This window comes from Typopeltis vanoorti, chromosome 26 (genome assembly GCF_054136105.1).
Source record: "Typopeltis vanoorti isolate ZY-2024b chromosome 26, IOZ_Tvanoo_1.0, whole genome shotgun sequence".
Lineage (NCBI taxonomy): Eukaryota > Metazoa > Arthropoda > Arachnida > Uropygi > Thelyphonidae > Typopeltis > Typopeltis vanoorti.
In genome coordinates, this window is record NC_143574.1 from 24,053,889 (window position 1) to 24,080,559 (window position 26,671).

A 26,671-nucleotide genomic window follows, 5' to 3' on the forward strand; every position below is an offset into this window, starting at 1 on the left:
TCATGTTTTACTAACTTATTTATGTACTATAACAAGGTGACAAATACCTTGGACAAGGGAGATGCATATACAGTGATGTACTTGGATTTTGCAAAAGTTTTTGATAGACTGCCACACGACAAACTATTAAATAAGAAACAGATCAGAATGGATAACAGACTTCTGAGTTGGATCAGTGACTGGCTATCAGATAGGTATCTGAAAGTTATATATGGGGGTGCAGTATATCCCAAAAGGGAAAAAGTCACTAGTGGTGTGCTGCAGGGGTCAGTTTAGGGACCATTGTTGTTCAATCTGTATATTAATGATATAGGAGTGAGTTTAACTAGTGATATGCAGCTGTCTGCAGATGATTCAAAATTGGGAAGAGCAATGCAGTCAAGCAAATACTATGGAGAACTTGAATAGACTGCATGAATGGGCAAGTAAGTGGAACTATCAGTTCAATGTTGCAAAGTGTAAGGTTTTGAAATTTGGTAAGCAACGATGGGATGCAAAGTATAACACTTGGTGGGGAAACTTTAAATAAAACAGACGAGATGAGAGATCCGGGAGTAGTGGTGGACAAGGACCTGAAATTCAGGGGCCACATTGCACAAGTTGTGAAGATGTCGCATCAGATAATAGCAATGATGCAGAGAATCCTGACATGCAAAAATACAGAGGTTATTATGCCATTTTATAAGGCCTTGATCAGGCCTCATATGGATTATTGTGCAGATTTGGTCGCTGGGATTTCATGGTGATAAGGATATGTTGGAAAGAGTCCAGAGAAGATTCACAAAGGTGGTCAATGTATTTGTCTTTGGAATGTGGGGTATGAGGACAGATTGAGAGAACGTACGTAAGTTGCAAAGCTTTGTGAATAGGAGGAAGGGAAGGGGGTGTTTGAAAAATATAAGCTGATCAGGGATTGTTATCAGGTTGACAGAGAAGAGATTTTCATAGAATGGGAAAGGGAGGTTGAACAAGAGGCCATCTCTGGAAATGTATAAGAAGAGCGTGAGCAGAGAAGTGAGAAGCAGGTTCTTTGCATGGAAAGTAGTTGGTGAGTGGAATGCATTCCCTGAGTGTGTTGCAACTGTAGACACAATGAATCAGTTTAAGGCACAGTTAGATGATACTGTGCGCAACAGTGTGTTCCTCCCACAATGAGTCTCTGACTCCACAGAGGTAGGATAATAATAATAATAATATAAAAAAAACATATGAGCAGATATTGCACCTACCTGCACAGTTCATTTCTTCTTCCTTTTTTATTCATTACTACTGCTGTATTTTGGAACAGTCTCCCTTATATATTTCTGAAGTGTATTTTCTGTGTATAGCACGAGGGTGGTCTGAAAAGTTCTCAACCTAACAATGAAAAAACAAATTTTTTCGTTTTTTCATTGTTAGGTTGAGAACATTATATTGAAAAATAAAAATAATTTCAAAATTATTTTTATTTTTCAATATAATCTCCTTTAAGACTAATACATTTATTCCAGTGATGCTCCAGTGCCATTACCCCGTCCCTGTAGTAGTTCTCAGTAAGATCTGCAAAATATCCCTCTACAGCTGCAATCACCTCTTGATTCGAAGAAAAACACTGACCGGCGAGGAAGATTTTTAGTTTTGGGAAGAGATAGAAGTCAGAGAGAGCCAAATCTGGGGAATAGGGTGGATGTTCCAACAATTCATAGTGCAGACCCTTAATTTTCCCAGCGCCAAATCACCTGTGTGGGCAGGTGCATTGTCCTGAAAAAAGATGATTTTCTTCTTCTGCAAACAGGTCTTTTCTCAGGAATTTTTTTGTCTGGCCTGGTTAAAAGAAATGGATATAATATTCCCCGGTTATTGTTTTATCCTTTTCAAGATTCTTTTCTTCATGCAAAATATATCCTACATGTTCTTTTGAAATGCCTATAGTCTCAGCAATTTCACGCACTTTGACTTGCCGGTCATCCAATACCATATCGTGCACTTGGTCAATGATTTCTGGTGTTGTTACACTTTCTGGACATCCTTCACATGGATCATCTTCAAGGCTGGTATGGCTGTGTTTAAACTCAGCCCATTTCTTAATTGTCAAAAACGAAGGAGAAGAGTGCCCATAAACTTTTCTGAACTTCCAATGAATTTCTTTTGGTGTCAAGCTTTCTTTTATTTTATAACTGCAAGATACTCAATTTTATCCATTTCAAGAGATACAGACAACACTTTTGCTTCAGACAGCTGTATAAAACAAACTACTTGATAGAATGACTTGCAATATCACATGGATGCTTATGACAGATGTACCAACTAAGGAAAAATAATCTTGCCGATAGTGTTGCCATCTATGGTCGAGGCTGAGAACTTTTCAGACCACCCTTGTAAGTGCAATGTTAGCAAATTTAGACTTCCTCCTGATTGTTGTACCTATTCACAGTAGTACTATTTACTACCTCTTTCTCAATTAAGATATTGTGTAAAAAACTTTAAATCTATCATTAAATTAACAAACAGCTTTCATTTTTAAGAAATATGTTGATAGGTATACAAAGTATGTTTCTATTCTACAGGCAAGAAAGGATGGATTGCAGTGTGATCTGAATCTGCAATATCAGTTGGTCACTTCTGGAATAGCGTAAAATCTGATTGAGCTAAATGATTTGTTTAATAATTCCTTCTTTCTTCACTTTCTGTATAGCTCCATATTTAATTAGAGATTACTGATTTTCATAAACAAAACACTTGCTGTAATTGAACAATAAAAATAATTCTAACTGGAAGAAGGCCTTCATCCCCATTACTCAAAAATCCATTACTACTAGCCAATGGAGAATGGAAACCTTACACATGAAGTAACTTCAGGATTAATCTACTTACATACAAAAGGTAGATGACTTCGTATTGAGTTACTCTAGTATCCCATAATGCATAGCACAATTCTTTTCAGATGTGTGTGTGTATATTCCCATGCATTATGGAAAGATCATAATGCATGGGAATGCATTATGATCAAACCTAGACTAATTTTGAACTTTATTGAAGTCAATGGTAAAAGCCAGACAGTGGAGACAGAGCAGTAAATTGACAATGGGCAGAAGAAGTCACATTTCCATACATAAGCAGGAAATTGGATTCCTGAACTCAGATTTTTCTCTATTGATGTCAAATTATCCCAGGGCTCTGTATTTTTGCCCTTCTCTTCAGCCTGTACATAAATGATCTATTGTCACTGACCACAAATCTAATCCACAGCTTCCATGGCAATACACTCCATTCCACTTCAGTTAACAAAACATATAGTGCACAACTATTCCAAACTTCAACATCTTTCATAACCAAAGTCTTAAACATTGATCTTCTCATTCTACCAGAGGACAAGAATAATCTTCTAAATGAGTCAATTGATGTTATACTAATAGTTGATAATAACCCTGGTCTCCAAACAAGATAAGATTTCTCTTCTTGAACTGACTTGCATCTAATCTTTCATGGCACAAACAGATCACATCCACACTCAAGACTACGTCTCATATCTCCAGCACTATATACATTTCAATTCCAACCATCCTTGACATACTGCTTACACATTTGGGATGGTATACCAAAACCTTCCTAAAAATGCATGGTACTATCTAGAAGAGGATAATCTGGTTAAATGACAACCTTCACCTCTCTCTCTTCTCTCAGACCCACTCCAAATGCTCTCATAAACACATATTTCTATTTCATATGCAATGTTTTGTTGAACTACCTACCACATTCATCCCTTTTCTTTAAAGACTGTAAGAACAAATGCAGCTGTGGGTCAGCATCTATCTACTGCCAAGCTTCAAACCTAATGAACCAACTTCTCTTCATCCTCTTTCATTTCGACTACCTCTATCCTATGGAACAATTTCACGTGCAATGTCATCCCAATAACCTCCACAAATCAAGAAATACATCATTAGGTTGCTACTGTTGCCTGCACACCACATTGATATACTATAGGTGATGAGGTTCGTGTGTGGAGTTTATATGTATATTATATACACACACACACACACACACACACACACACACACACACACACACACACACACACACACACACACAGTTCATGGCAAAAACATGATGTTAAAAAAGAGAATCATGATGTCATTATATATTAACAGAATTGAAGAATTTAAAATATTTTAAGTTAAAACTTTGAAGGAAAACACAGATCTAATCACAAGAAGTTGGAAAATTAAAATAAGAGTTAAAGGTAAAAGTCTTAATATGTTATAATAAGGAAAAGAAACATATATATCATTATAAATTCAGATCTAAGTTCGTAATCCAGGTCACAGCTTCAGGAGCTGCTTGTAAAAAGTCATTCCAGTCATTCTGATAAGCACAGAAGATGCATTCTGTTACAATATGTTGCATTGCATAGTCTGTCATGGAGCGCCACAGTCACATTCTGGAGATGTTTGTCTGTTCCATTTATAGAGAGTATCTCCACATAGGCCATGATTTGTCCGAATTCTATTTAGTACCGTCCATATTTTGCAAGGTAGATCTGATCCTGTGATGATTTGATCACCTTTAAAGATGTTATGCAAATGTTCTTTCGTATTTTCCTTCCATGTTTCTTCCCACTTTGATAAAGGATTAAAATTATTTAGCACTAGTTCTTCTGCTGCTCATAATGACAGATGGCGAGATTTCAATCTATTGACGTTAAGAGTTGGGAGATCCTGATGAACAGGTAGGTTCGGATTACCAGCAATTTTTTGGAATTCACGGACTAAAGAATTCAATCTACGTAGTTCTGTAGGAATAATGCCTGCAAAAAGAGGTAACCAATATGTTGGGGTCAATCTAATAGAGCCTGTAATTAATCTTAAGGTATTGTTCAATGGAGAATTGATAATCTTTGTGTGAGGGCTATTTAGCCACACAGGAGCAAAATATTCAGCACTTGAGAATACCAAAGCAAGGGCTGTTGTCCGAAGAGTAGAAGCTCTAGAACCCCAGGTTGTGCCACAGAGTCTCTGTAGGATATTATTACGTGTCCTTAGTTTATATGCCAAGTTTGAAAGATGTTGCCTGAAAGTACTTAGGGAATATATTATATGGAAGTATAGTGTTGTTCAATTCAATTTTTAGTTTCACATTTGCCAAGTTATTATTTAGATGAAAACAAGATATTACAGTTTTGCTCCTATTTAAACAGAGTCTCCATCTTTTAAAATATTCATCCAGAATAGTTAAGTCAGCTTTTAGAATTTCTTCTGTACGACTTATGCATTTATGCCGTGTAGTTATTGCTATATCATCGGCATAACAAAATTTTCTTGACGTAGTGACGGGAAGATCAAATATATACAGATTGAATAATAAGGGAGATAAAACAGATCCCTGTGGCAGTCCATTATTTAACTTCCTTTCGCTGCTAGTTTTATTACCTATAGTCACTATAAATCTTCTATCTCTTAGCATATTGTTAATAATATGGACTATTGTTTTACATGGGATAATTGTATATAATTTATATAGAAAGCCTTGTCTCCAAACGGTGTCGAAGACTATTGACAAATCAATAAATGCTGCTGATGTTTTTAAACCTTTTTGAAAACCAGCTTCTATGTGAGTTACCAAAGAGAGAACCTGGTCACAACACCCACGATTTGGTCTGAAGCCAGCTTGTTCTATTGGGACATTTTTAAAAATTGTGGAGCTTATTCTATTATAAATAAGTCTTTCAAAGAGTTTATAACAACAACTGAGGAGAGTAATAGGTCGGTAACTTTCCGGTTTATGATTAGGCTTACCAGGCTTTAAAATGAAAGTACTTTTACTTTTTTAAAAATAGTGGGAAGTTTACCAGTTGTAAGAATGTCAGTATAGAACTTTGTTAAGCATAGTCTTGCATTTCTTCCCAGATTAATCAAAAATTCTGGATGAATGTTATCAAAACAGGAGCCTTACCAGGCTTTAATTCCTTTAAGGCTGCTTCAACTTCTTGCTGCATAAAAGGGTATGCAAATTTTGAAGTTATAGGTGAAGACTTGCTAAATTCTTTTAATTTTCTCTTTATATATCTTGTATGCTTTTTATTGTTTGGGATACATGATATATTAACAATATGTACAGCTAGTTGATCTGGGGTGATTCTTGGTTGTTCTTTAATCAAAGGAGCGCTACCATCTAGTTTCCTAAGAAGGTTCCAAGCTTTACGGCTGGAATGAGTAAAGTCTATACCTTCAACTGTATTTACCCATTTTTTCCTTCGGGATATATCCAAGTTTTCTAGGAGTTCATCTGCTGTTTTTGGGTCATTGTTAATCTGATATTCATTAGAAAGTAATTCACATTCTTCGCTCCAACCATGTATATAGTTATGTCTAATACCTCTAGGAATACTTTTCTTGGCAGCAAGCAGGACCACATCTATAAATCGATGAAAATTATTACTTATTGGAGATATCAAGCAAATACATTTGTCAAGTTCATTTGCGTATTTATTCCAGTCAGCCTTTTTAAAATTCCAGCGTGGGATAGGCTTTGATCTTACAAATGGAATGGAAATGCCAATGTCAATTAATACCGGTCTATGTTGACTAGGAGGAAAGTCAGTTAAGACCCTTCTCAGATTTTGTATAGGGTGACCTGAATTATTTTTGCTCACAAGACATAAATCAGGATTATGTTTATATTTCATATATAAGCCTATTTTATATATATATATAAAATAGGCATGATGATTTATTATCAGAGTAAATTTAATTTTTTTATCAACTACTTCATTATTTTATGACATTACATCATATTGTAGTATGGCAACTTATAAAATTCTGTGATGTATATGTCACTGTTTCCTCACTACTGGATTCAGATGCAACATGATTTTTTTAAAAGTGAAATACGTATCAATAAGCATGAATCAACAAACAATTCCAATTTGGTGAAATCATTTCTCTACTGATAACTGTCTAAGGATATCTTTTTTTTTTTCTATATTCTGATTTCTAGTACATACTTACTCATTTGTTGAAATTCCCAAATCTGACTGAGATCTTGGAAGGCCATGTGGAGAACTTGATTTACTTGCTTCAGACATTTTAAGACTATTGGTACTTGCTGAGAATTCAGGTGGACGAACACGTGAGCTGAAAAATTAAATAATCATAATAAAATCATTTCCTTTTTCTTTTTTGTTTGTTTCTCCACCCAGAAAAGTCAAACATATATTAATACCATGAGTCTGACAAGAGTTGGATAAGCCAAGCATCCTTGTTTGGGTTTTTTGTCACTTAATGACTCACAGATATGAACATGGTGACAAGGAAGAACAATGAAAATCATCCACTACTTAATTCAAGGAAACCTTAAAAATTTCCAAATCTCAACTTACAGTATCCCATATGGCTTTGAAACATGTTTTCCTCCATTACAGAATGTACCTAGGCCAATCATAATATCCAGGTAATTTTTTGGTATGGTAATCTAACACAATTATTATTTCAATTTTTGCTACTTTCCTGTTAACAACTATCATCCAAATTTGTTTATAACTTGTTATATCTGCAAGTTGATAATATCTTAAGGCAGTCAGGATATTATCATTATGTTATCCTTATGTTACTACTCATTCACCTATTCTGTTTAAGTGACTATACCATCTAAGATCACTTCTACTTAGAGATTTTTATCCTTGAATACTAAAAATCTCAAATTTCTTTCTAATATCTTTAATATAGTTCTGTGAATTACAGCACTTGTTCATTCCCATAATTTTCTAGAAAACTTTCCTACATATCAACAGTAACTCATTAGTGTACAGTTACTATTTCTCCTGTTCCATATAAATTACTTTAAACAGTTTCTCTATCATGCTAGCCCTGCTTATTCTATTACTTATTTTCAAATTTAATTTGCCTTCCTGACTAAAATTTGTGTGTGAACATTAAAACATTACTTGCACTAAAACAGTTCATATTTTCCATTTTCCTGTGCGAATTTTCACAGGTTTAATTTTTTTAAATGCTACTTTTCTACATCAAATTCTTTAGAACAGATAATTTAGTCAAGAATCTTGAAGACATGAAGCAGATTTATTATCTGTATTGAATAAAGATCTGAGCCCAATATCTCATATTGTGAAATGAAGTTTAATATATTACCTGCCTTAATAATATAAATCAATTAACGACACTGCTCTAACACAAAACGATTAGGTCAAAACTCTCCATCTTTCTCTCTTTTAATATTCTTTATTAACATTATTACAGCTCAAGTTTTCCCTGACCTGAAATCTTCCCATCTGGTCTCTCCACATTTTATGTAGTTGGCATTTTCTCCTCAATTTTCATTTCATACATTCTTTTTCGTATCCTTTCTAAATTGATCATTTTTACATGTTGAAACTACTTTATTAGTTCAATCAAGTAAAAATTGATAATTTTTATCTACAAAGAAAATTTATAAGAGAAAATTTTCAACACACTCTAATCCCATAACTGTAGTTTTTTTAAGGAAATCACAACACAGAATAACATTTAATATTGACTACAACAAATTTAATTATTATTTCCAATATTGTAGCAAAGTTAGATTGCCATATCATGGAACACAATACAATATATGATATGTGCTGTATGCAGGCACTACACAGAGTAATGAGACTGAAGGATGGCAACTGAAGGTAAGCTTAAGGTTCTAAATAGTGTCCCCCTGGTGTCCTTGGCTGTGGGGCTGAAGTACAGAGAATGATAGTTTCCCAAATTTGGAGCAATTTCATGCAAATTAATTTATTGAGGTTTAAGGTAGAAGCAGATTTAAGGAATCTTTCATATTTATATTTGCTGTGGCAGAACAGAGTGGCCTTCATCAAACCTATCCTGTGATGGATGTCTAAAGCATGGTCAGCAAGTCCTGAGTGGCTGTATTGGTGGTGGAAACAGTCTTTATGTTCAGCAATTCTGATGTTCGCTGTCCTGCCTGTTTGGCCATAGTAGAATAGTTTACAAATGCAAGGGACCTGGTAAACACATAGCAGGTCTAGGGACTGTGGCTGGTCTTGAGTGACAATTCTTTCATATGGTCTGCAAGTTTTATGTGGTTGTATTTTTTTAGTTTATTTTTAGAATGTGCCTCAGATACACAGAATGCTGATAGCTTTAATGTAGTCTCTGTTCTGATGAGGGGAGGATGTAGTTTTGGGGTTTTAATATTTTTTGGATATAGTGGGAATTGTAGCAATTGGTTAAGAAGCTTTTGTAAATGTAGTCAAGTTTGGTGGAGAGGGCACTATTATCGGAACTAATTAATTTAGTCCTGTGATAAAGAGTTTTAATAATCCAATACTGTTGGGGGGGGGGATGACTGTGAATGCATCTACCTGTGTAGATGAATTACAGTCACCTAGAATGCTAAGGATCCATCAAGCTGGTGTGTAATCAAAGTGTCTAGGAAGGGGAGATTGTTGTTCATTTCCTACTCAAAGATGAACTGGATCCTGAGATTTGATTAAGATGTGTTAAAAAAATGTAGAGAATATCCAGGCCATGTGGCCTAATGGAGAACACATCAACATAACATGGCCAGACAATGGGTCTATTTAGGGTAGAGTTTTGGGGGAAAGAAAGTGCAGCCCACAACTGTCTTCTCTAGCTGCTTGTATTGCCAAATGAAATAGCCTGAATTCATGGTGAACTTAAACAAGAATATGATATCAGAAAGAAATTCATCTTGAATAAGGCATAAGGTGTCTTTTATTGGGTCATTGATAAACAGAAAGGAGACATCAAAACTGACCATACTGTTAGTGTGCTGGAATGTGAAGTTTTCTATACTGGCTTTAAAGTGAGCTGAGTTTCTTATGTGTGAACATTTTCTGCTCTTAAGCCCTACAATGTCAAATAAACAGTGCAATAAACTTATCTTCTTCATCATCAAGCTGGAAGCAATTAGTACACACTATCTTCATCATAACTATGCATCTTAACCTAAAAAGATTCCTACACAAGAAATTATGATTCAGATTGAATGTGGGATTCTTAGCCTTCCTACCCATATTGCTAATAATATTAGACTGGATAGTGCCAATGTAATGACACAAGCAAAACCATCAAAAAAGTAACTTCTCCCATAAGGGAATATAAAGCACTACTGGAAATAAAGAAAAATGAGTAATTACTAAATCTGATAATCTGTATAATGCTACGCATTATGGAAGGGGACAACTACCCAGACCAGTTTCAACATCTATGGAAGTCTCATCAGTGAGGAGCTAGATTGAGAAGAGATACTACGGTTAACTGTAACTGTTCTGGCAAGATGGATTGACTGGACCTGCGGTCCTTTGTCAGATTTGCAACAAAATTTCTGAATTAAGGAATATTATTAAGCACTTGGCTCACCCATTATGGGGTAGTCAGTTTTTTTGTTTTGTTTTTTTGTCTCTTAAAAAATGTACTTCTTCTATATGTTTTTGATACATTTTTACTGAGAATATGGTTTGTTTATTTGGCTAGCCTATTTTGGGCTCTGGCAGTAGGTTTAAAGAACTTACCTGTTCAGTATAGTTTTGGGACATTTGTATTTTGCAGGGTCATGCTCACTACAGTTTGGCAGATTTCTGCAGGCTTTTCACAGGAAAGTTTTGATCTCAGGGTTATCGGCTTGTTGGTGAAGCTGTATGTTTTATTATGAACAATAGTGTATTAAATGCTTTTCATAAACATTAATTTTGGACTGTCTGTAGTTTTTCTATTGTTAGAATCTGCTGTGTGACTCACATGGGTGAGTCATACAGCAGAGGCAAGAAGTCTGGAGGTGTCTGAGAGAGAAGAAGGTGCCGGAGAAATATGTCAGGTTGGTGCAGGAAATGTACAGAAATGTGAAGACAAGTGTTCGGACCTGTTTGGGACAGACAGAAAGTTTTCAAGTAACAGTTGGCTTGCATCAAGGGTCAGCATTAAGTCCGTTTCTGTTTAATATTGTGATGGAGGTGGTAACAGAGGAGGTGAGAGAAGATGCACCTTGGACAATGTTGTATGCAGATGACATCTTGCTGTGTGTAGATACAAGAGAAGAAGCGGAAACTAAACTGGAAAGATGGAGAAAAGTACTGGAAGAGAGAGGTATGAGACTGAGCAGAAGTAAGACAGAGTATAGGACAGTAGTGAGGCCAGCTATGACATATGCTATAGAAACTGTGGCCCTGAGGAAAAATAACATCAGCAGGATGGAAGTAGCAGAGATGAGAATGCTTAGGTGGATGTGTGGTTTGACCAGAAAGGATCATCTGAGAAATGACTATGTCAGGGGAACAGTGAAAGTTACGAACTTAGGAGCGAAAATACAGGAGGCAAGGTTGAGATGGTTTGGTCATGTGATGAGGAGGGAGGACGAATATGTGGGAAGAAGGGTCATGCAGATGGATGTGCAAGGAAGGCGGAAGCGTGGGCGGCCAAAGAAGAGATGGAGGGAGCTGGTAGAAGAGGACTTGAAGATGAAGAACTTGGATGTGGTGACAGCCCAAGACAGGAAGGTGTGGAGGAGACTCATAACAAACAGTGACCCCACTTAAGTGGGAGAAGCTGCAGAAGAAGAAGAAGGATCACCAGTTTTTGTCTTTTTTGTTTCAGTCACTCCTATTATGTAGATCTGGTATTTATCTAATTCCTCAGCTAGCTCCATTTATTTGCCATTCAGGCTTCTTATGTTGATAGTACCGATCTTCAACTCTGGTGATATTGAGTTGGGGTGTGTTTTCCGATTTGTTCCAGTAGCTGACTTTTCACTGTTTGCCCTGGTTCCATGGCAAAAACAACGAGGGCCTTGTTTAAACAGGCGACGTCCCAACGGGTATAAAATTTTGTCAAGTTGTACCATCATTTTGTATTTTGGTTTAAGCCAATAAGAATACAATTTGGTGGGCTAAATTCCAAATTGCAAGCCCATCCTCATCCGTTCAGTATCCAAGTAGATACCCAACAGGGTGCACCACGAGAAGGCGAGGATTGGACATTAGGTCAGAAGCTCTGGTCGGCTCTCTGCATTCCTTTAAAGACTATGTGAAGGTCTCCTGTCAGTTATACAGCTTTGACCCTTAAGCATCCCGTTTCAGAAGTTTTTCAGTATTAATTTCCTTCAAGAACGTACATTCAAGAATTCAAGGTTATTATTATTATTATTATTATTTTGACACCTCCAGGGAGTCCAAAGACTCATCGAGGGAGAGTGTGCTGACAGCATCGAACGATTGGTCCCCTTCCAACTACTAACCGCGCTCAAACTTACTTAACTGAGCCATTAGTAGCAGAGGCTCTACCAATCGACCAACATTCGCCGGCTTGCTTTAAGGTTTTAAGCTATTCTCCAGTTAGTTCAATTAAAAAAAAAGTGACTGTCAACATAATAGTGCTACAACAATTATTTTGGTTTGTTATACAGATTTAATAGAAAATATTTTGTCTGGTTGATGAATACCGTGTCTTTCCACTAGTATAGTATTAAAAAAAAATCAAAAAAATCAGCTAACGCCTATGTTGTTCCCGTATAGGGAGTAGGTGGGGCCGTTTACCCTATCTAACTTTTGGAGACTGAGTGGGCAGTTCAATCTCCACTGGTAGCCACTCAAAGAGATAGCTAGCCCAGGGCTATCACTGGTTCATCGGTACGCAGTGAAGAAGGCGGCAAGCTAGTGCCACCATCTAGTGGTCTCTAACCCTAACACAATATTTTTAATGTCTGAAAATAATGTAGGTTCAATGGTCGATTTTCTTGAGTTTACGGGACAAAAAACCCGCTAGCCCATGCCAGAGATCGACAAACTCTGGAACTGGTCGAGAAAAAGGCTTAAAAACTAGCTATAACTGAGTATGGTAATTATCATACTAAAATACATTAAAAGTGAGAATCAGAGTAGATATTAACTTTTGAAGGTTAGAAAAGAGGAAATTTACAGATATTGAAAATAATTTTTAAATGATTAAGCACTGAGTAGATACAGTCAGTTGCATTTGGTTAGGTTACTTTAGTAAAATATTTGTTTTTCTGTTAATATCAAAGGGCAAAAATGCCTGAGGTTTCCTATTCTATGTGAATATACCTAGTATGAATCTCACCTCATCCTCCCCTTATATGTTAAGCTCAATAGCTTGTCACAACTAAGTAATGATGTGAAAGGTCACTTAAACCTAATTGCATAGTCTGCTAGGTCTATCAATTGCATTATAATGAAAAAATATGTCTTACTTGTCTTATTATAATGAAAAATAAATAAAATCTGACTTTCTTGGAGAAAAACTACTACCTCTGTCCATGATCAGCTAATTCACCTTGAATTGAAAAGCACCTATGTTCTTCACATCCAAGATAAGGTTCAAATCAATGTCTTTCAAACCAAAGGATACTGTTGATATTTACTGAGCTCTAGAGGCTCCTTTGATCTCTCTCTCTCTTTCACACATACACCTTAATACCATTAAATATATATTACTGTATTCAAGTGTCAATTGAGTGAATCACTAAGAGAAATTTAACAAGCGATGCGTTAAAAGCTTAGCTAGTGTATTCTCTCTTATTATTCTTATAAATATATATATGAATATCTTGGTTAACTAACTAGAGTAAAGAGTTACACTAAGAAACTTTTGATGTATATGGATTAAAAACTAAGGATTTCAAATGTAGACGATTTTACTTTGCCTGGTGTGAGACCATCATCCAGCATAATAGCAGCCTGAAGTAGCTTGAAATAGTTCCATGTTTGATTTCTTGAGTATGGTTTTAGGACTAGCTTACCCTTAGTCCAGATACAGAGTCACATATGGTCTGTGGATGGAATTCAATTTAAAAAAAAAAAAAAAACTGTCTATACATAATATCCAAAGCACTTTCTTAGTTATTTATTATTTACATAAATATGAACAGCTAAGGATTATAGGTGTTTGACAATTTTTCAGCATCTAGAGAAGTCGGAAAAAAAAAGTTCCATGTTTGGTTTATATTATTAACATTTGAAGATTAACTTACCCTCAGCTCAATCACAGCATTCTGCATCCTTTCATGAATGAAATTCACAAAATACTGCTCTACACAAAACATCTGCATTCTAATGTGCTTTCACAGTCATATTTACATAAATAAAAATGGCTTAAGAAAAGTTTAAAACAGGAATATAAACAAGGTAAAGAAAAATTAAACAGTATGACATTCATACATAAAATGATTAAGGGGTGGTAGTAAATTATTCTCCAAAACTATAGAATAATATTCTTACCTGACCTGAGATGGAACAAAATCTGTAATGCTTTCAGGCAGTTTTTCAACACTCACAGGAAATTCATCTTGTAGCTAATGTAAAAAATATTAATATAATTAAAATATTTTAAAGACTTATGCTTGATAGACAAATGCTACATTATCACACAAGAGATAATTAAGGAGTAAAGAGTAATAGAAGACAGAAGGTACTGCCAGACAGCATGATGGATAGAGTGCCCCAAATATATTTAAGGATTTGTGTGGGAGACATAGTGACAGCAGATATAATCTCCATGGTGACTATGTAGATGTCATGGAAATCTTATATAAAAATAAAATTTACACCAGTGAGAATGCTTTACAAGAAACTCACATAATCAAAAAATAAGACAACTGAACTGAAAAGAAATAATTGCCATTTTTTAATTCAGCTATGATTAACACGAACCAGAAAGTAGTAATACCTTGGATATCTATTGTAAATCCACCCAACACAAGCTCTGCAAGCTAAATCTCTAATACTCCTTTACACAAAAATGTGTCATCACTAATACTGTTTTTCACAGTGTTAGTTTCATTCTTCCTGTAGATAAACTTATGCATTGGTTATACATGACTAAATTTTTCAGGAAACGACAATGCATACTAAAATATTAATTAAAAAAACTTTAATCAATACCTTCCAATATTTCGGCATTGTTACGTTGCCATCTTCTGGGTAATAAAACTATGATATGTGCATACAGGCACTAACAATGAGCAAATGAGGCTGAAGAAGGCATGTGTTGGTTCTAGATTCCTAAAGGTGTCCCCTGGCGGCAGGCCAAATTGGATTGTCTTGGCTGTCGGGCTGATATTCTTAAGATGCAAGCTTCCCAAATTTCGGGCAGTCTCATGCGCCCAAATTTGTCGAGGTTTGGCAAGTTTTTTTTTTTTTTTTGTTTTTTTTTAGAGCTGAGGCTGATTCCAGGAATAATCTTTTATATTTATATTTGCTGCAGTAGTAAAGTGGCTTTCTTCCAGCATATTCTATGGTGGATATCTAGTGCATGGTCCACAAGTCCTGAGTGGCTGTATTGGTGAAACTGGATGTAGTCTTTGTGTTCGGATATCCTGATATTAGCTGTCCTGCCTGTTTGGCTGTAGTAGGCCAAAAAAATACCTTCTGAAGAAATAATGATACAGGTAGAACGTGTTATCCGCAACCTTCCCAGCAATATCAGACTGGATGTAGTCGGGATTCTTACCAAAGCTAAACCACCAAAATCAACCTATCTAAAGAAGAATTAAAAGCTCTACAAGAAATGAAGAACAACAGTAAAATAATCACCAAAGTGGATAAGGGAAATGCCACTGTGGTTCTCATCCAAACTGACTACACAAGTAAGCTTTCTTCTTTACTGTTAGATCGGTCTACCTACCTCCACACTGAATATGATCCCACCAGCTCCCAAATCAGAACACTCCAAAGGCTCCTTAAGGAGGTTACTTCTTGGCCTGTGGAAGTAACTGGCAGACTGAAACCTTTCAACTCTAGACCTCCCCCCGAATACATGGACTACCAAAAATCCATAAACAGAATGTGCCATTACGTCCCACTGTGGATGGCATTGATTCCCCCACATACAAATTAGCCAAACATGCATTATACTGGCAACATACCATCACACAAAAAACTCAGCCCACTTTAAAGCCAGTATAAAAAACCTCTCACTCGAACACACTGACATAATGGTCAGTTTTGATGTCTAGTCCTTATTCACAAATGTCACACTCAAAGATACCTTTAGATCTCATCCAAGCCAAATTTCCTCCTGATATCTCAGCCCTATTTCAGTTCACCGTGAACTTAGGCTATTTTGTTTGGCAAGGAAAATTCTACAAACAGATAGAGGAGACAGCCATGGGTTCTCCACTCTCTACATCCCTCACTTTATGGAAACTTTTGAAGAAAAAAAAAAGCACTAAACTCAGCCCCATAAAAACCCACTGTCTGGCTATGCTATGTGGATGATGTGTTTGCTATTTGGCCACATGACTTAGATACACTCCACATCTTCTTAACACACTTAAACAATCAACACCCCATAATCCAGTTCACCTTGGAAAAGGAAAACAACAGTCTCCCTTTCCTAGACACTCTGATTACATGCCACCTGATGGATTCCTGGCGTTCTCTGTTTAGAGAAAACCAACCCTGTCTGATACCTATCTGACAGCCAGTCACTGATCCAACACAGAAGTCTGTTATCCAATCACATCTGTTGCAATTTATTTAAGAGCTTGTCATGTGGCAGTCTATCAAAAGCCTTTGCAAAATCCAAGTACACCACTGTATATGCATCTTCTCTGTGCAAGGTATTTGTCACCTTGTTATAGTACACGTTAGTGAAACATGATCTCCTCCTTAACAAATCCATGCTGATAACCGCAGAGAATACTGCTGTTATCAACCCATTTCTGTATCCTACTTCTCACCAATCTCTCCAGGACCTTCACCACAACTCTAGTAATCTCCATGGAGTGAGTCGACTCATCACTGGAGGCCCACTCAACCAGCAACAAGTCTGTCATATTTACTTTAAAATCATTTACACCCCTGTATTCACAATCCATTCTTGCCATGCATTCCACTCACCAACAATCCTCCATATACAAAAATCTACTCCTCACATCCTTCTTCACCACATCTTTATACAACTTTCATGGATAGCCTCTTGTTCTTTTCATCTTACTGTTCACTCTTTTTACAGTTCCTTATGTATTAATCTTGTAAAATCCTTTAACCAATGTGAGGGTCTCATGTTTCCTCTTTTCCTCCTATCCACCAAACTCTGTCATTCCCATTCCTCAACTGTTCTTCATAACTGACACTCGAGTCCCAATATCACTTTGGTCATTCATCTTTGCATCTTCTGTAGTGTTTCCACATCACCATGAATATCAGGCAACCAAATTCGAGCACAGTAGTGCTGTGTGTTATCTGACCAGTGCTTTATATAGAGGCCACCACCTCCCCTTATCCCTACATGTCAATGTACTTCATGGCAGCAGTACAATGAGCAGTCTTCTCAACACTTGCAATGTGCCCTCAGAACTTTAGTGCACTGTCTACCAAAGTCCTAAATCTCATCCATTTATTAATACTAAAACTACAACCTCAATCATCTAAGCTAAAAGTCTGTTCAGATCTTCCAGTAGAGAATTAACGTTATCAATACTTCTGATAATTCTACCTAATTTTGCATCATTAGCAAACATTGGAAGATCCCCAGTCAATCCATGTGAAATATTAACAAATAATAACCAGTACAGGCCCAAGAACAGAACCCTGAGGCATACTGCTGATCACCTTCCTTTTCTGACACTGCTCTTTCATACACAACTTGTTGGTATTGTTCAAAAAGCTAATCTTCAATCCATCTAATTCGATCTTCTATCAATTGCCTTAACATAATTCAAGAAAATTACTCTATATAAACCTCCCTTATCATAAAATGTAAACAGATTGCTAAAAACAAGACCTTACCTTTACAAACTCATGCTGACCATCATAGAGAATCCTATGTCCATCAACCCAACCCAATCCTGTATTCTATTCCTACAGTTTTTCCAACACTTTTACCATAACTAAAGATATGCAGACAAGTGTATAATTAAAAAACATCTAAGGTACTATTTTGCTTTCTTTTCACTCCTTGGGAATCTTCCCCACTGCAAGAATTTCATTAAATAATCCAGTCAAGGGCATAGCTAACTCTTTTGCATATTCCTTAAAAATACATAGTGATATGTCATCCATTTCCACAGCTTTACTAACATTTAATCCCTACAACACTTGTTGCAGTTGTGATTCTTTTACCTTCTATTCTCCTAATACTTGCTTACATTCCACATGTTGCACAGCATCATCCACACCCGTGTAATATGCACTGATGAAGTCTTCATTAAATAATTCCACTATATCATTTACAATGGTCGCTGTGCTACCTTAACTATTTACCAGTGTGAACCTGCCATAATTATTTTTTCCTCTTGCATGCCACATAGAAAAATTCTCTTGGATTATCTTTGACGTTATTGGCTAATCCCCTCTCATATTGTACTTTTTCTTTTTTTTTTTAAATCATACTCATCACCTTTCTGGCATGCAGTTTACATTCTTTGTGTATCTGTTCACTAAAAACTCTTGTATCTCCTCCTCCTCCTCCATAACAACTTCTTTTGTCACACATTTCTTGTTTGATTTCATTCATCCATCTTACTCCTGTTATATTTGCTTAATTCTTGGTATGCAGTTATGCATTGCTTGTGTCAGATACTGCTTTATCATTTCACATCCACTGTCAACATCTTTTCTGTACAACGTGTCAACCTAATATATTGATACTAGTTGACTACAGAGCTTCTCATAATCACCCACCTTATAGTTCCAGTAAATATAACTCTTTGATGATAACTTTTTCTTGTTTGAATACCTTGCAAACCAGTATCTCATGGTCACTCTCACCAACTGGTGGCAGTGTTGATACCTTGTTCACAATCACATCCTGTGAGGATATCACCAAATCCAATACCCAAAAACCTTGTGTTGCTTCCATCACATGCTGCTTAAGATAGTTAGCCTGCAGAAACTTAAAAAATTACTCTCCTTATTACCATACACTATTGCTTCTTTCCAATCCATATTCCTAGCATTAAAATCTCCCATTAGGATCACCTTCCTTTTACTTGCCCAACTAATTTGCCTAAACATTTCAGTTAGTGCTCTCCACATTCCCTGGGCTTCTATTATTTATTCCTATTAGATATACTATCCTGTCAATCTCAACTTCACACCAAACAACTTCAACATCTTCACATGTATTACTATTTTCCACTTCAACTCTTGAAGGATACAATTTTTCCGCTGCCATTAACAATACTTCTCCTCCTCTCTTCATCTTCCTATCTTTTCAGAAAATTCTATATCCTACTATTTCGAGTCCTGACAATATATCATCCTCAGTCAACCAAGTTTCACTTATGTCAGTTATCTTTAGGCATATTGATTCAATCAATGTTACGAACTCAGCCCCTTTATTTCTGATACTCCTTGCATTAATACAGAAACATAACGACTCCTCACTCTTTGAAGCCATCCCTCCAACACCATCACACTGTACTCTGCTATGCTACATATCTCTTTTTGATCTGACATCACCATTTCCCCAATCCTGACTGATTTTCATTCATATCCCTACCCACTTTTTTGTACTGCATGACTTTACCCTCTATAATCATTTCCTCACCTTTGTATCTATCTTCTTCCTATTCTTCCAGAACCTGCTTCTCAACCTCTCTGACAGTTAGGAATGCTCTTTCATTTCACATCTGTTACTATTGTCTCCAGCACTTCCATCCATTTTCTGATTTCAATGCTATGAACTCAGCCCCTTTATTTCTGATACTCCTTGCATTAATACAGAAACATAATGACTCCCCACTCTTTGAGGCCATCCCTCCAACATCATCACGCTGTACTCTGCTATGCTACACATCTCTTTTTGATGTGTAGCACAGCAGAGTACAGTGTCCTATTCTCATTTTTGAAAAGCTCCGACCTGTCATTGCACTTCTTGCACACTGTAATACATTCATTCTCATTTAACCTTTTTTCTCTTCGATCAGATGATGGGATGAGTCTCTATGAACAGATCTTTGCCATCTGGCTCTCACTGTTTCTCTCATTCTCTCTGAGGTTGGATAATTGTGACCTTTCCTTCACACTCTAACCAAGTTCATTTTTGGTCTGCATCTTGATCATCTTCTTCCAGTGATTTCATTCAAGGCTATATTTGGTAATCTCTGAGAGGACATTCTCTGAAGGTGTCCAAACCATCTTAATTACTGTTTGAGAATTATATCTATGATATCTTCTCTATGGTTTAATTTGTGTTCGATTTTCCTATTTCTTTTATATTTGTACCAGCAAGTGTTGTTTGTTTTTCTTAAGCATTTCGTTTCAAATGCTCTGATTTTTGGATGTATACATTTAGCAATTGTTGCAACATATCCACTATGAAAAATCCAGGGAAAAACTTGATCATCAAATTGAAACCTTCCACAGTACTGGTAAGCGTTTCTTTACTGCCCATTTTTGCAAATGCACTGTGTTTTGTGCACTTAGTGATTACATTATTTAGTGAAATTAGACTGAAAGTTATGACCCTGTAAAGAACATCCCCAGAGTTACTATATGCCATAGTACACAAAAGTAAAGTTTTATTATATCATGAATTAAGTACCATGTTCTAAAAACCTTTTTCAGAGTAATTTATAAGGGAAATTTATTCATTCATTCATATATATATATATATATATATATATGGGGAGGAGCTAGGCCTTTCACATGTTTGTATAACTTGAGTTTCAGCTCAGGAACAATACCACAGGAATGGAAGGAATGTATTATTGTTCCATTATACAAGAGCGGTGCAATAACTGATGTGTCTAACTATCGACTTATCAGTATCTCTATTGTGATAGTGAAGATTTTATAGACATTGGTAAGAACTCACAGAAATGGGTAGACAAACAAGCTATACTCTGCAAGGAGCAGCATGGGCTTACTAAAGGAAGGTCATATTTTAGCAATTTGCTCATATTTTATAACAATGTTACAACCGAGTTGGATAAAGGGAATGGATATGAGGCATTTGATAAGATACTATATGAAAGGCTGTTGAATAAACTGGAGAATATGGTATTGGATTATAAACCTTTGACTTGGATCAGGGGATGGTTAGCAGACAAATATCAAAAGTGGTATACAGTGGGTGAATCTGCTAGATTTAAGGTGACCAGTGGTGTACCTCAGGGTTCAGTCCTTGTGCCATTATTCTTTAATCTATATATTAGCAACATCAGGCAGGATCTAACATCAGATGGGAAATTGTTTGCAGATGATGTAAAGATAGACAGGGTATCAGGGATGCTACTGATATTCAGCACTTATGAAGTGATTTGAATAGACTGGAAATTTGGGCAAACGAAAATGGCAATCAGTTTAACGTTAGTAAGCTTAAAGTTATGCACTTTGAAGTGATGAGATTTCCAGCAGCATATCATATTAGTGGGGTTATGCTACAAGAAACTGAGGAGGCAAGTGATCTTGGCATGGTGGATAGAAATTCGAAGTTCAAAGTCACATAGCAAAAGCTGCAAATACAACTCGGAGGTTCGACAATTGCGATGTCGAAGCAAACCTTGACATTTAAGAAGTCATTTTGCCTCTTTATAAGGCATTAATATTGATCCAGGTGTGTCTTATCAATGCCTTAAATTCAATAAAAATAAATATTGAATTATTGTTTAGTTTTATTATCACAATTTGTTTCATGAAAGGATTTGAAAACATTCACTATGTATCCTGCCACTGACCAAAGCGAAATATTCGTTAATTAAATACCTTTAAATTTTCATTGTAATCTGCCGTCATAGTGTAATTTCTCGTGAATATTGCCCCGGTCTATAAGAGGCTCACAGATAAGTATGTGAAAAAACCTAAAAACATGATGGCAAAATATTCTATGCTGGCTTGTCCCTCTTTCCCCACACTTTTTCGGTGGTCACATCAGCCCCGGTTCTATACTTTGCGGGGGCCCTGTGCAAAATAGAATAGCAATGCCCCTCAAAGATAAAAAAATAATTAGTTTAGGGCACTTACTTTGCCAATGCAGGGCCCCTCTACCTCCGCACCGGCCCTGGGTCACATAAAGCGAGCCAGTTGTTAAAAATTTACCAACACACCACTGTATAAATGTCTTTTTTTATTCTAATTGTTTGCTTATTTTTTACATATTTATTTTGACTTATGTACCTTCATAACTGCATGTACATTACCTTGATGGACCTGTGATTTCAGTCAGGATTTCTCCATGACTGCAGGTCATAAAGAGTCCACTATTCCTGTCTTGGGCCTTTCTTCTCCATTTTCTTCCAACTTTCTTAATCATCGGATCTTCCCACCTTAAGGCTAGTCTTCCAGGTTTCCTTTTGATATCTCTCGGATACCAATTTGTTATTCTGACTGTCCATCTGTTGTCTCTCATTCTGGCGAGATGTCCTGCCCATCTACTTTTGCTGTTGTAGATTGGTTTTATTACATCTTTGAGTCCAGACTTCTTCCTGATTTCTGTGCGTCTTACGTGGTCTATTTTATTTATCTTTAAATAAATAAAATTCTTCATTCTTCTTTCTATTACATGTTGAGTTGTTATTAAGCTTTGTTCTTCTTTAAAAGTTGTGTTCCATGTTTCACTGCCAAAAGTTAATGTGAAAAGGTGGGCTCTTATTTCTATATCTTTGTTTTGGTTGGTGAGTGTTGATTTTATTTTGTTGAAGGCTATCCAAGCAGCTCTTTACCTCCTTGCTATTTCATTTGATATGTCGTTATTCATTTTTATGGACTGTCCAAGGTAGATGTAATTTTCGATGGTGTGAGATTCTAGAGTGATTGTGTAATCTTTACAGTATTCATTTTTTATCCATCTTGTTTTGTCTGGATGTATTTCCAATTCAATTTTTTTTAATGCTCAATAAATAAATAATTTAAATAACTAACATGTTATAGAAAGCTCATATGTAAGATGCCGCCCATCATTACAGTGTATTTCTTAAAATATATTTGAGAACTCTTAATTCTTACATTTTCATTATTTGGACCTTGGTTAAGTAGCTCCCTTCCAGAATCAGAACTTTCCTTCTCTGACTTTTTAACTGACCTCTTATTACTTCTTTTCTGGTACTCTTTCAGCTAAAAAAAAAAAAAAAAAAAAAAAAAAAAATCAGTTTCAAATTTGTGCATTTCTAGCTTCTTTTCCATGCAAAAAGAAAGTGAACAGAAAAATAGAAGAACACATGTTAAATATTTATCTTTGAAGAACTTGTGTAAGTTTGAAAAATTATTATATAATTTCAGATAATAAACATACAGGAAATGAAATGCTTTATTACAATATAATAAAATATAGAGTAATGTTCTAAATGGAGGAAAAATTATAGTCTAACCAAGTGGAAAAAACATCCAACATCTTTCACTAAATCCAGAGTAATTTAATAAGGTGAGACACCTTTTGGCAACTTGTATAAGTAAATATGACTTCTCCATTGCTTCCGCCTTGGTATCACCACCTCTGGGTCTGGCTCCCACTGACAAGACTTCAATAAAGGTCGAAACGGTCTGGGTAGTGGCCCTTCCCTTAATGCATAGCATTATACATGTCCGCAAGGAGATGTGCTTTGCATTATGGGAGATACTAAGACAAGGAGAGCTTGTTCCACCTTTACCACGAGTTGTCTCAGTCCTGAAGATACTTCAGGAGCAAACTTGGTTCTTACACTTGGATAAAGGATTAAACTAAATTTATTATAGTCTAACCAAGTGGGGAAAAAAAACTTCCAACATCTTTCTCTAAATCCAGAATAATTTAATAATAAGGTGAGACACCTTTTGGCAACTCGTATTGGTAAATATGACTTCTCCATTGCTTCCACATTAGTATCACCACCTTTTAAAATCACTTACACACAGAGCCAGAGCCATTTGTTCTAACGATACAGCTCTGACCACTGAACTCCAATACCTGCGTCATAAGTTCTTAGCCAACAGCTACAATCTCTACAAAATAGATAAAATACTATGTAGGCCCATTAGTCTGCCCTCCCCTAATACACAAGAATACAACATGACCATTTCTATTCCCTATATCAGAGGTATATCAGAAAGGATAGCCAAAGTACTGTTGAAACATGGCCTTTGCACCACTTTCAAACCTCATGTCAAGCTGGCAACTCTAATCCGCTCGCCTAAGGATAAACTTCACCCTTTAGCACACCCAGGAGTGTATGAAGTTCCTTGTGACTATGACTTGGCCTATTATGGGCAAACAGGAAGATCAGTGAACATCCGCCTGGAAGAACATTCGCTACTATTACTATGGCAAGTCGGGACTGGCAGACCACTCTTTGGACACTCCTTCACACAGGATTAGATGGAGGAAAATGAATGTGCTATTTAGGAGTCGTTATAGATCTGAAAGATTATTTTTTGAGTCAGCAATGGCTTTGAAGAATTCTCCCAACCTTAACAAATATGGTTGCATTAATTTGCCAAAAATTTGGGAGACGGTTATCCTAAGAAAAACTCCTGGATAGCTTTTTTTTTTTTTCTGTTAGAGGGCGCCAAAAATAGGACTTTAGATCTTTTGCAATTATATTGTTTCACTCACTCACTGTCGCATATACAAGTGTGTTGTGCTCTGATGATGCTCAGTTGAAAATCAGCGAAATATAAGCATTAATAAAACAAGTTTGTGATAAAAGTGTGTGTGTGTGGCGTTGTTAATACCGTGAAAAATAAGTCACAAGCATACATGTCCGCAAGAAGATGTGCTTTGCATTATGGGAGATAATACTAAGACAAGGAATGATGAGAGCTTGGTTCACCTTTACCATAAGTTGACTCAGTCCTGAAGATACTTCAGATGCAAACTTTGTTTCCTTACACTTGGATAAACGATTAAACTAAATTTACTGTAGTACTTAGTTTGTCATGATCTTGCTGGTAAGAACTTCAAGGTATATATGCAGACAATTTCTTCATGAGCATCCCCCTAATTAAGAAACTATAGGAAGATGATATTTATTATGTGGGTACAAGCAGAAGAAATCTACTTCAAGGTGCTGACAAGAAACTGAAAAAGAGTTGCAGAAGATGGGATGATGAAATATGTCAGTTACCACATCCTCTGATGGCATTACTGTCGCTAGATGGGTTGATAATTCAATAGTACATGTGGTATTTAGCTACTTAGAAAAGGGGCCTGTCAGTGTATGTTAGAAGTTCAGCCGAAAAGGAAAAAAGTATGTTGAAATTCCACTACCTTGCAGCATAGCTGTTTATAACAAACATATGGGTGGAGTGGACCTTATGAGTGTGGTTCGATACAAAACCTCTTATGGTTTTGTATCGAAATGATACCAGGAACAAACGATAGTATATAAGAAATTTTTACCATATGTTGAAAGTACTTGTTTGTAATGCACAGATCATTTGGAAATGGAAAGAAAAAGAAAAATTGGAGTTGTTTGAATTCAAATCAAGAGTGGCAACTGCTTTGATATATCAAGGTTTAGCTCAGCTAGGTACAAAGAAATGAGGATGCCCTTCAAGTCAGACACCACCAGCACTAAAGAAATACAAAACTCACTCTGTGCCACATGAGAAACGTTTTGACTGCAGTGGACACTTCCCAAAGAAACAACAGGTGCTAATGCCAATCGTTGCAGAGATGTACACTGCAAGAGTAAAACAAGATACATCTGTGGTAGATGTGAGGTTCCAATCTGTCTGAAATGTTTTCAGTCTTTCCATACAAAATGAGGCAAAGAGAATAAGACTGTTCTTGATTTACACAGCTCTACTGCAAATTCTAACTGTTCTGCTTTTTTGTATATACTAAGTAATCCAAATTTTGATCAGTGTTTCAGCAAAATATAAACTGTTCATAATCCGTTTTGTTGTACTTGCAATATCTTTCAATGAAAAGAAATTCCTTAGTCTAAGTCAGGCATGTCAAACTCATTTACCTCCAAGGGCCAAATAAAGAATTATACATCCAGCTGCCGGCCCAACAGAAAAAAAAATCTCGAAATAAAGAGGAAACAGATTTTTTAATATTAACATTAGAGTATATAAGTACAAAATACAACCATGTTACAAAAATACATATATAATATAAAGTTTACATATTTAAATAAAATTATACATATAATTTTGTTGAAGAAACTTGACAACATTTTTCATTAACGAAATCTTCAAATTTGGTTGAATTTGTTGAGTTGTAGTTATTTTCAATATTGCTTGCACATGCTAGTCTGTTAATCTTGATCTTTCTGCAGTTTTATTATTCTTTAAAGTTGAAAATTGTTGTTCGCATAAATATGTACTACCGAACATAGACAAAATACATCTAATTGCACATAACACATTGGGGTATCGATCGACTGATAAACAATTATAGAACTTTGGAATTCCAACATCCAGATATTTTTGTTTCAATACATAATCACACTGAATTTCAATTAATTCCAACTGTAAATTGTCATTGACAGTTTCAACATCAATCAATAGATGAGAAGTAAATAGGTGAAACTGATTTTCATATTTCTAAAAATCTTCTTTCGAATTCATTTTCTAATAACTTCATTTGCTTGGCATATTCTGAAAATTTCAATTTTGGTGATTTTTGTAATAATGATTGACAACATTCAAAACGGGATACATTTTCTTTTTGAATTTGTTTTTGCCAAAGTAATAATTTCTGTTTGAAAATGTTAATATTGTCAAATAACATGGTACTTGATGTTAGCCTTGTGGCTTAAGATTAAGTTGACTTGTAATGTCAACTGA

The 26,671-nt window shown here is 35.9% G+C and overlaps 1 protein-coding gene across 3 annotated transcripts in view; it reads right to left on the reverse strand.

The window, feature by feature from the left end:
- The window catches only part of LOC150092414 (golgin subfamily A member 2-like), a 380,033-nt gene that overhangs the window by 303,174 nt on the left and 50,188 nt on the right, over positions 1-26,671 (reverse strand). For all 3 annotated transcript variants that reach the window (XM_090415174.1, XM_090415173.1, XM_090415175.1), the window contains exons 2-4: positions 22,907-23,014; positions 14,234-14,307; positions 6,987-7,112 (exon numbers count right to left, since the gene is read on the reverse strand). In XM_090415174.1, coding sequence (XP_090271300.1) covers positions 6,987-7,112; positions 14,234-14,307; positions 22,907-23,014 — 308 coding nt within the window. The remainder of the gene's footprint in view (positions 1-6,986; positions 7,113-14,233; positions 14,308-22,906; positions 23,015-26,671) is intronic.